This window comes from Jaculus jaculus, chromosome 8 (assembly GCF_020740685.1).
Source record: "Jaculus jaculus isolate mJacJac1 chromosome 8, mJacJac1.mat.Y.cur, whole genome shotgun sequence".
Classification (NCBI taxonomy): Eukaryota; Metazoa; Chordata; class Mammalia; order Rodentia; family Dipodidae; genus Jaculus; species Jaculus jaculus.
The window spans coordinates 136723525-136739002 of record NC_059109.1 but is presented as its reverse complement, the minus strand read 5'-3'; the positions used below and the strand labels follow the sequence as shown (position 1 = coordinate 136739002).

The window sequence follows — 15478 nt, the reverse complement described above, 5'->3', positions numbered from 1 at the left end:
GGTTCAGCAAACTGAGGGTAATAGCAGGAGCACCAGGCATACTCCAGACTGACCACCAGCTACCCACCTGACAGGTCACCTCTCCCAGACTGGTTTTTAAAGAAAAACATAAGCTCTTGTCATGACTCGAAGGCCACCTCCCCTACAGGTGTGCGTGTGCAATAAGTCAACACTCTGACAAAAGGTTCTGGCCTTGGAGGAGACACTGCTAAGTTCAACTGCCAAACTGTCCCTTCAGAGCCGTGTGATGACTAACCGCTACATGTTTATAGGAGCAGGTGTCCTGGAACCCTTGTGAGAATTATTGTTGGCACACCACTTGTACGGGACCTGGTACGTACATAAAGCGCGTCACGTTGTAGCGTGGGGCGTACGCTCACATGTGAGAGTCTGGGCACGCGTGTGCCATGGCGCACCCGTGCAGGTCAGAGGACAGCTTTCGGGAGCCAGCCCTAGCCTTCCACCTCCTTTTGAGCAAGGACCTTGAGCCAGGTTAGCTGGCCTTGAAGCTTCCAGTGGTTTCTCCTCTGCCCTCCTTCCTGCCAGCATGGCTGAGAAAAGCACATTTTCATAAAGAGAAACAGTGACCTGCCTTCTAGACATAAGTGTCTTCTTGTGTGCTGAATAGCAAGTAGAATGGTCCATCTGTAGGCATCCATTAGACAGACAAATCGACTTCCAGACACTGAGGCAAAGGCCTCAGGCACAAAATAAATAGTCATGGCCCTCAAGCTCCCAACCCAGCTAGGCCCTTCCCCAGCACGACACATTTCAAGAAGACGCGACCCCATCGCTACGTGAACACTAGGGTGACAGGATGCTCTTTAATCTGCACGATTACTTTATTTTACAAAAAGTTTTCCAGTAACAGTAAATTAGTTTTCAAAACAGGACAAAAAAAGTCATTTTGGATAGAAGCTCTTCACTAATTGCTTTATTTAAGCATACAAGAAAAAAAGTCTTATCTGACCAATTAGGTTGAAGGGTTTTATTACCTTTAAGAAGCCATTAGCTGGGATAAAACACTGCACGCACTCGTGTCAAACAAATAAATAATGCTCTCTCAATTAGCAGAGAAAGCGGAACATCAGTTAAATTAGAGACACGCTGCTTCAACAGCATGGCCAGCCAGCACCCGCCCCCAGTGCGAATAGGACAGACGACTTCAGCTACAGCCTCGGGAATGATCTGGAGCTCTGGAGGATGGACGGTAAACATTTGGGTCTCACCACCCAGGACAGTGGAAGGAGGTGGTTCCGGCAGAGAGACCAAAGGGCAAGATGAGCACACAGACAGCTGTCAGCAGGCGGGAGGTCCTTCTCTTCCGGATGGAAGGAGCTACCCTGAGGTACCACGACAGAAGTGCTCTCTCTCTCTCGCATCCTCAAATGCTCTGCATCTTCCCCAGAGGCAGACCCAGTGGAAAAACACAGTGGTCAAGAGCCCCAATCATTTAGGGCACCAGCTCTGGGGCCAGCCCATCAGCTCTGCCTCTGGACAGCAGTGAGGGGCTGGAGCTGGGGACTGGCCAGCACTGCAGTCTTCAGGCACAGGGGGACACTCCCCCTCCCCACAGGTCCTTATAATAACTTCTGGTTAGATTCCTTAGGCCACCTAGATGGGTTGGGGGGAAACCAACCCCAAAACCCTATCGTGGGAAATAAATATAAACAACTAGTGACCCTTTCTTAAAGGGTCACTTTTCTTCAAGGCCTAAACCATTACTCAACACAGCCTCGGAGGATGGCTCTGATACAGGTCCACCGAGGAGCAGCTGCTCTAAACCCAGCTGGGATTATGGAGGGCTGGAGAGCCCCACTTCAGAGGTGAGGGAGAGGCACCAATTCCTTCCAAACCCTTCATGCCAATGTCCACCAGGCACACTGTTGGTTTGGATCCTCACCCTTCTACTGTCCCATGCTAGTGAGAGCCTAGAGACTGTCCAGAATGAAAATGACATGGGAAGGGACAGGCTGGGATGTCAAGCCCATGGTTTGTCTGAGTGACTTTCATCACTGGCTCTGAGTATAAGTTTCTAGAAACTCACTTCCCAGTCAGCTCTTCAGAGGCATTTATACCAAAATGTCACACACTGAACAGGACTGTGATTTCCTTAAACATTTCTAGAGAAGCAGAAATGCTAAAAAAGCCATGGGAAATTATACGAAGACCACGCAAAATTATACTGGTGTCAATTAAGACATGGGCAGATGAGACATAAATGCCTGCCTACAGGGTTGGGTCCCCATCCATGCACATCACCCCAGTTCAGGTGCAGTCAATAAGACAGGTGAAGGTGATCACACACACACACACATACACACACACACACTCATGATACTTCTTGGTCAAGACTCTCACAAGCCTCAGGGAATCTGCCTACTTTCCAGGCATGGCTAAGTGGTGAATGAGGCACCAATAAATCAAATCCTGGTGGAATATTTGACTTTGTGGAGTCATGTTTGGTTAATAATTGGAGACCCACCAACCCTAAATGAGGTGACCATTTAAAATGGCCTCTGTGTAAATTCACAGCTCATTAAACGCTGTCTGGTTTAGACAGGCCGCTCTATGGTTAGGACGTGAGTAACGGAGTGAGGGTGGCTGGGGACGGCCAGCGGGACCCACTGGCTGCACCTGTGACATTCATAACACCGTCAAGCCTTCTTTCACTGTGAGGCTGGTTCCATCACCAACTGTCCAGTGCAGGTGCTTGCTTAGTCACCATGCGGTCCACAGTAGAGCCACGGTGCACGCCTGGGTGAGGACTTCTCTTCTTTAAGACTAACTTAGGAAGCTGTTTTAATCAACCCATCCAAGTGTGTGAATTAACAGCGACGATGGGTCTTACTGCTCCCACCATTACCCTGACTGTTGACAGTGATGGACACACTGAATTAAGGTAATGGGCAATGGGTCTGCAATGCTTGAAGGACTTCTAGGTTTGTCTTCAACTGGAAAACATAGACAAAGACGAAGAGGCATTTATACCTCTACTCTTTAGTTTTTGGTACCAAGATTTTTAAAAACCAGATGGTTTAAAATCCAAAAATTATTTTAACATGCTGCTCAGAAATGATTGCTAAAAATACAACAGCATACACGCGCGCGCACACACACACACACACACACACACACACGCACACACGCACACTGAGCAGCTCAGCAGCGCCTGTCAACGTTCAACGTCTTTACATTCTAAAAATATATGTTTATATGTCTATACTGTATTACAGCTGGTCACAGAGCCCATCTCCATCCTGCCAGAGTCAAGGCCTTTCAACTCTGGCAATGATGGAAGTACACAGGCCCAGCCTGCGCCACAGGGCAGCAGCCTGGAGGCACCCAGATGAAGATGTGCTGTGGTGGCAAGCCCTGCACCCCAGGGCATCTGCAGGACAGCGAGCGCGAGACCCCGGCCACTAGCGAGACTTCACAGCAACGAGGACGACGACGAGGATGACGATCAGGACGAACAGTGTCAAGATGACGAGCATCTTCCGGTTCTTCTTGTGGTGCTGCTCAGCCTACGAGAGGAGACACAGTCAGTCCCCGGGAGCTCCCCGCACGCTCCCGGTCTGCAGGGCAGCTCCGGCCTTTGTGCACAGGGGCTGCTGACTGTACAGGCCAGGCCTCCGTGGCAATCAACCAGGGTGTGCAGAGCTCTGTAACCCTGCTGCTGCTTGGACTGTGAAGACCAAGGCCAAGATACATCCAAATTAGGCTGGGCCTTCCCCTTCCTGAACTCCCCAGGAAGAGTCCTGTGTCTGGAACAAACACCACTGACCTCCCAGTGGAGGAGGAGACACTGGCTGACGGCCTGGGAGACCCTCTACTATCTCTCTTAAACCCAGAACAAAATGCCTTACCCTCTGACAGACCCAGGCACAGTGCCTGTGAACGTGGGGTGCAGCACCCACCTGAAGTACATGCCCAGTGCTGATGGCACATCAGGAGAGCTCGGAAAGCCCCACCTCCTCACCCACCCCACACCTTACAAGCGCTACATATTCCACCGTTCAGTGTCCCGAAAAGGCAACATTCAGACACAAAATCCTGAGGAAAGGGAACTGGAGGACAGTAGCTTGTGACAGCGTCTAAGCTGGAGAGACAATGTGCCCAGGAGACTGCAAGAACCCCAGTCTTCTCTACCCCCGTGATGTTCTGACTTTCCTCAGGAGAAGCCCATCCGTCCACAGGGCAACAGGACAGGGAGCTGGGAGGTGACCAGCAGGAGCAACTCCCAAGGCTCACCACCTTCAGAGGGCCGCCTGTCAAGGATGGTATGGGCAAGAGAAGGCAGCTCCCTTCCTCATGAGTACCAATAACCAGGGAGGCCAAGGCAGGACAATGGGGGATGCTCAGCTGACTGGTAGAATCTCCAGAAACATCTCTGCTCCCACTAGGACATGTTGCACTGGGTTTACTGAACAAACTCCAAACCCAACACACCATTAGTCGTGGATCAAAGCCCAAGTATTACATGTGAGAAACCTGGTTAGTTCCATTTGTAATACACAGGTCTTAGCAACCAAGTTAGATACCCCAAGCAAGACTTCTCTCCCCATGAAGAGCCCATACCATGAGGCAACAGTACAGGGACAACAGTGAAGGATCCCAGTCAGAGCACCTGAGGCAAGGCCATCTCTGATATGGGAGGAGATGGGAAAACACTTCCTCTATGGCTACAAGTACCACTGGTCTCAGTGACAAGGTGGTGGACAGTTTCCTTCATCTGTCAAGCTCAGGCTGACCTGGAATTCGTAGTCTCAGGGGGTCTTGAACTCACAGCAATCCTCCCACCTCTACCTTCCTCTTCGGAGTACTGGGATTAAAGGTGTGCACTGCCACGCCCAGCTTATTACATTTTTTTTTTAAGGAAATACATTCCCAATTCTATCCATGTGCTCAGCAGCTCAGGCAAGTGTTTCTCATAATTAATGACAGGATTTAGTACAATTTACAGCGCTTTATTTTTCAAAAGAAATTAATTAATTAATATCCTGAAAACATCCTGCACCAGGCCCCGTATTACAAGAGTGGAGCACCTCCACTCTCACTAACTTCTCTCAAGGTGGCATAGTTTTGCTGGGGCAAATACAGCGAAAATTAAATTTTCATCCTTGCCAAAAGTACTCCACCAGCAAGTTGCCAGAAGTGCATCCCAACACGGAAGGCCCTGGGCAGCAGTGACAGCCAGCCAGCCTCTCAATACACCCTGCACAGGGGCCCATTCAGTTGAGCTCCCCAACAAGACTCAAGGATGAACAAAGAACGAGGACTCTGGCTACTACACACAGGAGGGACACATGGAGGCGGAGGAACAGCTCAGTCTGGAATGACGTGTGCTTGTCCACCTCACTCCACCGTCACTCCAATGCTGAAGGAAGTATGATGAAAGAGATGCTCGTAGCAGTCCTTGAAATTTGCTAATAGTTTCTAAAATTCTCAAGCACTGAAAAATGTTATTACCTTGTGAAGCTGTTTAAGGCCATCTTCAGTCTTGACACAGGATTGTTCAACATTATAGTCGATTCTATCGAGGACCGTGCCCTGAGTGACAGAGGACAGGGACATTACAGAGGATCCTATGGAGGACCGTGCCCTGAGTGACAGAGGACAGGGACATCATGGTGGATCCTATGGAGGACCGTGCCCTGAGTGACAGAGGACAGGGACATCATGGTGGATTCTATGGAGGACTGTGCCCTGAGTGACAGAGGACAGGGACATCATGGTGGATTCTATGGAGGACCGTGCCCTGAGTGACAGAGGACAGGGACATCACGGTGGATTCTATGGAGGACTGTGCCCTGAGTGACAGAGGACAGGGACATCATGGTGGATCCTATGGAGGACCGTGCCCTGAGTGACAGAGGACAGGGACATCACGGTGGATTCTATGGAGGACTGTGCCCTGAGTGACAGAGGACAGGGACATCACGGTGGATCCTATGGAGGACCGTGCCCTGAGTGACAGAGGACAGGGACATCATGGTGGATCCTATGGAGGACCGTGCCCTGAGTGACAGAGGACAGGGACATCACGGTGGATCCTATGGAGGACCGTGCCCTGAGTGACAGAGGACAGGGACATCATGGTGGATTCTATGGAGGACTGTGCCCTGAGTGACAGAGGACAGGGACATCATGGTGGATTCTGTGGAGGACCGTGCCCTGAGTGACAGAGGACAGGGACATCATGGTGGATTCTATGGAGGACTGTGCCCTGAGTGACAGAGGACAGGGACATCACGGTGGATCCTATGGAGGACCGTGCCCTGAGTGACAGAGGACAGGGACATCATGGTGGATTCTATGGAGGACTGTGCCCTGAGTGACAGAGGACAGGGACATCACGGTGGATCCTATGGAGGACTGTGCCCTGAGTGACAGAGGACAGGGACATCATGGTGGATCCTATGGAGGACCGTGCCCTGAGTGACAGAGGACAGGGACATCATGGTGGATCCTATGGAGGACCGTGCCCTGAGTGACAGAGGACAGGGACATCACGGTGGATCCTATGGAGGACCGTGCCCTGAGTGACAGAGGACAGGGACATCACGGTGGATTCTATGGAGGACTGTGCCCTGAGTGACAGAGGACAGGGACATCATGGTGGATTCTATGGAGGACCGTGCCCTGAGTGACAGAGGACAGGGACATCATGGTGGATTCTATGGAGGACTGTGCCCTGAGTGACAGAGGACAGGGACATCATGGTGGATTCTATGGAGGACCGTGCCCTGAGTGACAGAGGACAGGGACATCATGGTGGATTCTATGGAGGACTGTGCCCTGAGTGACAGAGGACAGGGACATCACGGTGGATCCTATGGATGACTGTGCCCTGAGTGACAGAGGACAGGGACATCACGGTGGATTCTGTGGAGGACTGTGCCCTGAGTGACAGAGGACAGGGACATCACAGTGGATTCTATGGAGGACCGTGCCCTGAGTGACAGAGGACAGGGACATCATGGTGGATTCTATGGAGGACTGTGCCCTGAGTGACAGAGGACAGGGACATCACGGTGGATTCTATGGAGGACCGTGCCCTGAGTGACAGAGGACAGGGACATCACGGTGGATCCTATGGAGGACCGTGCCCTGAGTGACAGAGGACAGGGACATCATGGTGGATTCTATGGAGGACCGTGCCCTGAGTGACAGAGGACAGGGACATCATGGTGGATCCTATCGAGGACCGTGCCCTGAGTGACAGAGGACAGGGACATCACGGTGGATCCTATGGAGGACCGTGCCCTGAGTGACAGAGGACAGGGACATCATGGTGGATTCTATGGAGGACCGTGCCCTGAGTGACAGAGGACAGGGACATCATGGTGGATTCTGTGGAGGACCGTGCCCTGAGTGACAGAGGACAGGGACATCATGGTGGATTCTGTGGAGGACCGTGCCCTGAGTGACAGAGGACAGGGACATCATGGTGGATTCTGTGGAGGACCGTGCCCTGAGTGACAGAGGACAGGGACATCATGGTGGATTCTATGGAGGACCGTGCCCTGAGTGACAGAGGACAGGGACATCACGGTGGATCCTATGGAGGACCGTGCCCTGAGTGACAGAGGACAGGGACATCACGGTGGATCCTATGGATGACTGTGCTCTGAGTGACAGAGGACAGGGACATCATGGTGGATTCTGTGGAGGACCGTGCCCTGAGTGACAGAGGACAGGGACATCACGGTGGATTCTATCGAGGACCGTGCCCTGAGTGACAGAGGACAGGGACATCATGGTGGATTCTGTGGAGGACCGTGCCCTGAGTGACAGAGGACAGGGACATCATGGTGGATCCTATGGAGGACTGTGCCCTGAGTGACAGAGGACAGGGACATCACGGTGGATCCTATGGATGACTGTGCCCTGAGTGACAGAGGACAGGGACATCACGGTGGATCCTATGGAGGACTGTGCCCTGAGTGACAGAGGACAGGGACATCACGGTGGATTCTAGGACCGTGCCCTGAGTGACAGAGGACAGGGACATCACGGTGGATTCTATGGAGGACCGTGCCCTGAGTGACAGAGGACAGGGACATCACGGTGGATTCTATGGAGGACCGTGCCCTGAGTGACAGAGGACAGGGACATCATGGTGGATTCTATGGAGGACCGTGCCCTGAGTGACAGAGGACAGGGACATCATGGTGGATCCTATGGAGGACCATGCCCTGAATGACAGAGGACAGGGACATCATGGTGGATCCTATGGAGGACCGTGCCCTGAGTGACAGAGGACAGGGACATCATGGTGGATTCTATGGAGGACCGTGCCCTGAGTGACAGAGGACAGGGACATCATGGTGGATCCTATGGAGGACCGTGCCCTGAGTGAAAGAGGACAGGGACATCATGGTGGATTCTATGGAGGACCGTGCCCTGAGTGACAGAGGACAGGGACATCACGGTGGATTCTATGGAGGACTGTGCCCTGAGTGACAGAGGACAGGGACATCATGGTGGATTCTATGGAGGACTGTGCCCTGAGTGACAGAGGACAGGGACATCATGGTGGATCCTATGGAAGACCGTGCCCTGAGTGAAAGAGGACAGGGACATCATGGTGGATTCTATGGAGGACCGTGCCCTGAGTGACAGAGGACAGGGACATCATGGTGGATTCTATGGAGGACCGTGCCCTGAGTGACAGAGGACAGGGACATCATGGTGGATTCTATGGAGGACTGTGTCCTGAGTGACAGAGGACAGGGACATCACGGTGGATCCTATGGAGGACCGTGCCCTGAGTGACAGAGGACAGGGACATCACGGTGGATCCTATGGAGGACCGTGCCCTGAGTGACAGAGGACAGGGACATCATGGTGGATTCTATGGAGGACCGTGCCCTGAGTGACAGAGGACAGGGACATCATGGTGGATTCTATGGAGGACCGTGCCCTGAGTGACAGAGGACAGGGACATCTTGGTGGATCCTATGGAGGACTGTGCCCTGAGTGACAGAGGACAGGGACATCATGGTGGATCCTATGGAGGACCGTGCCCTGAGTGACAGAGGACAGGGACATCATGGTGGATTCTATGGAGGACCGTGCCCTGAGTGACAGAGGACAGGGACATCACGGTGGATCCTATGGAGGACTGTGCCCTGAGTGACAGAGGACAGGGACATCATGGTGGATCCTATGGAGGACTGTGCCCTGAGTGACAGAGGACAGGGACATCATGGTGGATCCTATGGAGGACCGTGCCCTGAGTGACAGAGGACAGGGACATCATGGTGGATCCTATGGAGGACCGTGCCCTGAGTGACAGAGGACAGGGACATCATGGTGGATCCTATGGAGGACTGTGCCCTGAGTGACAGAGGACAGGGACATCATGGTGGATCCTATGGAGGACCGTGCCCTGAATGACAGAGGACAGGGACATCATGGTGGATTCTATGGAGGACTGTGCCCTGAGTGACAGAGGACAGGGACATCATGGTGGATTCTATGGAGGACTGTGTCCTGAGTGACAGAGGACAGGGACATCATGGTGGATTCTATGGAGGACCGTGCCCTGAATGACAGAGGACAGGGACATCATGGTGGATTCTATGGAGGACCGTGCCCTGAGTGACAGAGGACAAGGACATCATGGTGGATCCTATGGAGGACCGTGCCCTGAATGACAGAGGACAGGGACATCATGGTGGATTCTATGGAGGACTGTGTCCTGAGTGACAGAGGACAGGGACATCATGGTGGATCCTATGGAGGACCGTGCCCTGAGTGACAGAGGACAGGGACATCACGGTGGATTCTGTGGAGGACCGTGCCCTGAATGACAGAGGACAGGGACATCATGGTGGATCCTATGGAGGACCGTGCCCTGAATGACAGAGGACAGGGACATCATGGTGGATCCTATGGAGGACCGTGCCCTGAGTGACAGAGGACAGGGACATCATGGTGGATTCTATGGAGGACTGTGCCCTGAGTGACAGAGGACAGGGACATCACGGTGGATCCTATGGAGGACTGTGCCCTGAGTGACAGAGGACAGGGACATCATGGTGGATTCTATCAAGGACCGTGCCCTAAGTGACAGAGGACAGGGACATCACGGTGGATTCTAGGGACATCACAGTGGATCCTATGGAGGACCGTGCCCCTAGTGACAGAGGACAGTTACAGATGACTGACCATTACAACTGAGAGACTGAACTGTAGACCCAGGATACCAAGTCCTCCTCAGGAATATGTGTTTTAACCAAGCATGTCCTAAGCAAGGTCAAGGCTGGGTGCTGTGGTGCCTCCCTCTAGCAATGTCAGGCACTGTGCTCTGTGCAATAAGCTCCAGTGCCAGCTCCTGAGAAGGCCACTAGTAAGCTGAAGTTTTCCCTGGGGTTTAACACTGAGACAGACATGTGTACTTGAACTCACAGGGCTAAACCCCTGTTTTAGGGGAAATGAGCTCTGGGCAGCAAAGTGCCAGCCTTGGTGGCCCCTTTACTGATGCTTAAATACTTGAGTTCAAGTAGGTAGAGAATGCCAACCAGGCTCTGCCTGGCCAGGACCAGGCCTGTGAATGACCTATCATATCTCCTAAGGTAAGTATGACTTCCTATGGGTCAGAACAGAGCACAGAAAGCTTCCATCCCAAATGGACACCATGGTCTCCAGGATTATTTCTACAACTGTTGAAGTTCTAGGAACCAAGAGAGGACAAGTCTCTTTTAAAAGTCTGCTGCACCAGGGGATGGCGAGTCACCCAGTAATTAATGTGGAGTCTGAACACTCCATTCTGCAGTGGGTTTCAGGGGGACCAGGACCCAGATCCCTGATGGCAAGATAATAAAATGCCCTAATTAGATTTTAACAGTGAACAACAATTTAATTCTACTTAAAAGCCAGTGGTTCCAATGGCTATTATACAGTAATCTGTCTAAACTAGAAGGGAATCTTCTGGGCACATAAGCCAGGTCTCTAACCCAGGGCAGTGTAGGGAGTTCTGAACTCTCTGATCTTTTACCTAACCTGAAAAAAGTTTAATATTTTATAGTCACAGAGAGTAGTCTGTGTGCACCACCTATGAACGTGCACATATTTACATATATGGTTACACACAAACAGAAGCACAAGCGCTGAGGAGAGCGCCGGTTCAGACATTTTCCCAGCAGTAGTGCAGGATCAAGGTCAGAGGAGGGGCACACACAGGAAGCACTCATGAGGAAGAATAGCACATACATACCTGCTCTACAATCATGGCTCCCAAGTCCCTGAAAATCTCATTGAGGTCAGAAATGGACTGCACAATTTGGCGGATCTCTCGCTCCCTCTCCTCCACCATCAGAGTGTTCTGTTCCACCAGGACCAGCTGATCATTCGTGAAACCCTACAGGAAGGGCAATGCACATGCTCCCTGTCAGGACAGCCACAGCGGACGACTGCAGACGCCATTTAGGGAGCATGAATTCTGAAATGGTCTCTAGATAAGCACTTATTTTTCTCTCATAGGAAAAAAATCCTCCTGACCCCAAAGCAGCAGGAAGAGCAGCACAGTGACAGAGCAGGGACATGGAGGAGCCGAGCGGCAGCCAGGCAGGGGCTCAGGACAGCCCTGCGCCTCAGGACTCTTCCCAAGAAAGTGGCACACATGCTACCTTTCCAGAGGCCACCCTGTGACCACTGGAGACAGAGGCTGTGGCTGTTCTGGCTGCAGCCAAGACCACTTGAGGGACACACATCAACAGCACAGCCCCATCTGTACTGTGGGGTCAGGAGCCCAAGCAGAAGGAAGCAGTGTGGAGGGTAAACGCGTGGTGCCCCACATACCCGATCGTACAGAGTAGCGTCATCTCCATCATCCATGAGTGGTGCTGATGTGTCAAAAAAGTGCTGGGACCTTTCCTCTCGGTTCTTCATGCCTGTCACAGAGAGGAATTCACTTTTCTTGAATCCGTAAACTACCGTGGCCCCCACTCCCCATTAAGAAGAGGTGATGTAGAGTAAAGCTCAGGTCAATGGGGGGCCCCCAAACAACTCAGGCAGCCCACTCCTGCACTTCAAAGGTGGGCCTCCTGGGCAGCTCCGAAGCAGCTCACCTCTAGCACATGAGAACACCAAGTGCTCGGGGCTGCTCAGGACCACATCCCCCTGAATGCGCCCAACTTATTCGATGCACTACAACAGTGACACAGTCATCTGAGAGTCCCCAAGTGAAACAGAAATATTTACTCCAACTGTTGCTACGGAACATTAACAAAAAATCAATTTCTCCCTTGGAGCATCTCTACAAGCATTGCAAATGCCCTAATCAAATTTCAGAATAAAATTAAAACTCGAATATGTGAGTTGCCAGAGGAAAAGACCTAGGGCTTGGGGAGTCAGTAAAGAAAAGCCCCAGCTGTAGGGTGAGGGACGTGAAAACTGGCTGCCTGCATTCCAGCTGCAGGTGAGGGATGAGAGTAGTCACCTGCTCTCCTTGTGTTGTTGGGGAAAAAGGTGTGCTGGGGAACTAGGGATGCAGGAAGAGGCGACTGAGGCACCTCTGAGGAAGGCTTCTACCTCTGAGGAAGGCTTCTCCAGACTCTCAAACTCTCCAGTTGTTGTGCAAATATGTCACTTTCCATGATGGGAACTGGCTTTTGTCAGCCTTTGGGCAATTTCCCCAGCCCGCGGCCTCTAGAAAGGGACAGGTTTCCTAAGTGTGCCAGGCTGATTTTCAGTTTCCCAGCAGCCAGGGAGACATTGTCTGCCTGAAATGAACTATCCTTGGGCCTTTGCCCTGCCTCCACATCTGGGCCCTCTTTCCTCACCAAGGTTCCCTTTTCTTATAAAAGATGTGAATGGACCTAAAAGCTAAGAATGAAAGGGATGAGGCTAAATGGAGAAACAGTCGCAGAAAAGAAGCAAAGAAAACATAAAGTAGTTATTTCTTACTCAGAGTCCCTTAACCAGGGCCGGCAGCACTCACGTTTCAGGTAGCTGGACTGTGCGTGCCGGAAGCTGGTGGACAGCTCCTGCAGGGCCTGCGCCAGGGAGGCTACCACATTGCGCAGCAGCCGCTCCTCCTGCTCAGAGCAGGCCCTGCGGGCCCGGCTGGGCAGGGCCTGTACAGCGCGCTGGCACCTGTGGAAGAGCTGAGAGAATGGCCTGGCTCAGGGCAAGAACCCTCTCCTGGCCAAGGCCTCTGTGAAAAGGAAGGTACCTGCCCATGAAGACTGGGCAGAGCAAGGAGGAGGCTTCACATACACAGAAGACTTGACTCAAGTTCCGCTTCCATGGGCAGTGCCTGCTGTGTGCCCTGCCCTGCCCTGCATACACCGTGCCAAGCTTCTTACTCCTTTCTACTCCTCTCCAGCCTTCTTTTCACACACTACCCACACATAGTGTGAGGCAGGCCCTAGTATCATTCCTTGTCCCACTGTCCAGAGGACAAGGCTGGAATCGGAGGACCGGAGTGGGAAGCGTGATCCTGCCACACTGTTCAGGCCACGGTACAAACACTGAGTACTTCCTTGGGTAATTAGTACCTAGTTTTATTAAACACTAGTCACACTAGTTAAAAATCAGTCCACTCTGGTACCCTGTTGGGGGCTAGAAGTCATCCAACCTTGATTATGGAACACTGATCAAATTTGCGCACCAGATAGACCTTGAGAGATCTAATACATGCTAAGAATCTATGATTTTATTCTAAACTTCCCCATCCTTTTTATATTTTCAGAGAGCTGAAATAAAATCATTGTTAAAGCCATAAAAAATGAGTCAACTCAGCAGTCTTCAAGGACACTTTCAATTATGAGAACTGTAGTTTCACGTAAACTTCTTAAAGTACTAGTAACACAACAGAAGCTATGCATTTTTAAATACTGTATTTTTATTTATTTATTTGGCAGAGAGAGAGAGAGAGATCGCTAGGACCTCCAGCTGCTGCAAACAAACTCCAGATGCACGTGCCACCTTGTGCATCTGGCTTACACGGGTACTGGGGAATAGAACCAAGGTCCGTTGGCTTTGCAGGGAAGCATGTTGCTCACTAAGCCATCCTTATAGCCAGAAGCTATACATTTTAATATCAAATGGTTGAGTTCATTACTATCCTAAGTCTAATTTTTATTTAATCAATCCACAGTGGTATGTACTGAAAACTGAAGAGCACCCCCACACCATCAAGAAAGCCATCACAACACATGCCCGTACCCTGCAGACTTTGGGCCTTTTAAAGTCCCTCTAAGGACTTGAGGCTGGGACACGAAGCTACAGAAAACCATCTGCTAGCTTAAAGGGGTGACATGCAGTGGCTCTGGAGGTGGAAAGGAAAGACCAGGTTGGCCTTTTACTTCCCCAGGACCAGCCTGTGTCCTCACCTGTGTGATCTCCTGGGTAGTTATCTCAATGGCATGCTCCTCCTCACTGCTGTCGTCTAGGGTGGGTCTGTTCAGATGCTTGTCATGAAGGCTGGCCAATTCTTTCATCTTCTGTTTAATTCGACCAACGTCATATTGTATCTAAACATATCAAGTCACCAGAGCTCCGCTCAGTCCCGGCAGGCATTTGTCTGCCTCCAAGGCCATCAGCCACACTTGGCGGAGAAGCTGGGTCGTCAGTGAACTTGCCGGCAACATGAGCAACTTTTAACTCACGTTACCAAAAAGAAACAAAACACACTCTTCCTTATATAGTCTTCCAATTTCTTTCTATAATTCAACATGAATATACATACTCATGTTAAAACTAAAGCCAAAATCATTAACACATACACACTCACAATTTTTTCTCATAGTATATAAAATGAGTAACTCCAAAGCCTAGCTGTATCCAAGGATACCACCTCAAGTGTAGCCAAATTAACCTACATATGGGGATATCATAATACATGGTTGTCACCCTAAAGAAACGGTAAAACGAACACTTCACTTGCCTCATCTACTCCATCTACCCATTTCGGAGGTGAGCGTTTTGTCACACCGATGGCTGCTTCCGGGTCCAAGCTGATGCCCGACACCAGTGCCATGCGGTCATCAGCGAGCTGCAGGGGGTTGAGGGAGAAGGGACAAGGAAAGGAGATTAAAGTCTGTACGCGGGTATACCTGCTCTCCTTTAAGCTTCCTCCCTAAGCACACAGAGAAAAGTAGGAGTAAACGCACTTGCCTGTATCATAAGCTTGCTTTGACACGCTAGGGTTTGGAACTGTTTTCCTATCTTTTCATGCACCAGTTCTTAATTTCCTTGGACATACTTGTGAACATGACTTTGACTTGATCTGGCTATAGAAATGTAATGAAAAAGTCAAGAGAAGTCCTTTAAAAGAAAGACCTCTTAGTAACTAACAGACTATGACAGAATGGCATGAACCTCAGCACGCATTGTGCTCAGATTCATCCAAGCTGGAAACAAAACTGAAGTCTCACAAAGTTAAACACACCTGCCAGGCCTGTTCTGCAGACTGTATTGGTCCCGTTATCCTAGTTATGAGGCCACATGTTAAATGCCTGCA

At 51.0% G+C, this 15478-nt stretch overlaps 1 protein-coding gene across 5 annotated transcripts in view; it reads right to left on the bottom strand.

The window, feature by feature from the left end:
* Positions 1-823: 823 nt before the first annotated feature.
* The window catches only part of Stx16 (syntaxin 16), a 32707-nt gene continuing 18052 nt past the window's right edge, over positions 824-15478 (bottom strand). For 4 of the 5 annotated variants that reach the window (XM_045156042.1, XM_045156041.1, XM_045156043.1 and 1 more), the window contains 7 exons: positions 14903-15010; positions 14349-14489; positions 12953-13118; positions 11812-11903; positions 11228-11371; positions 5473-5553; positions 824-3527 (listed from right to left, as the gene is read on the bottom strand). In XM_045156042.1, coding sequence (XP_045011977.1) covers positions 3423-3527; positions 5473-5553; positions 11228-11371; positions 11812-11903; positions 12953-13118; positions 14349-14489; positions 14903-15010 — 837 coding nt within the window. In that variant the 3' untranslated portion in view covers positions 824-3422. Of the gene's footprint in view, positions 3528-5472; positions 5554-11227; positions 11372-11811; positions 11904-12952; positions 13119-14348; positions 14490-14902; positions 15011-15132; positions 15249-15478 lie in introns of all 5 variants that reach the window. The other variant, XM_045156045.1, reaches the window with a different exon arrangement.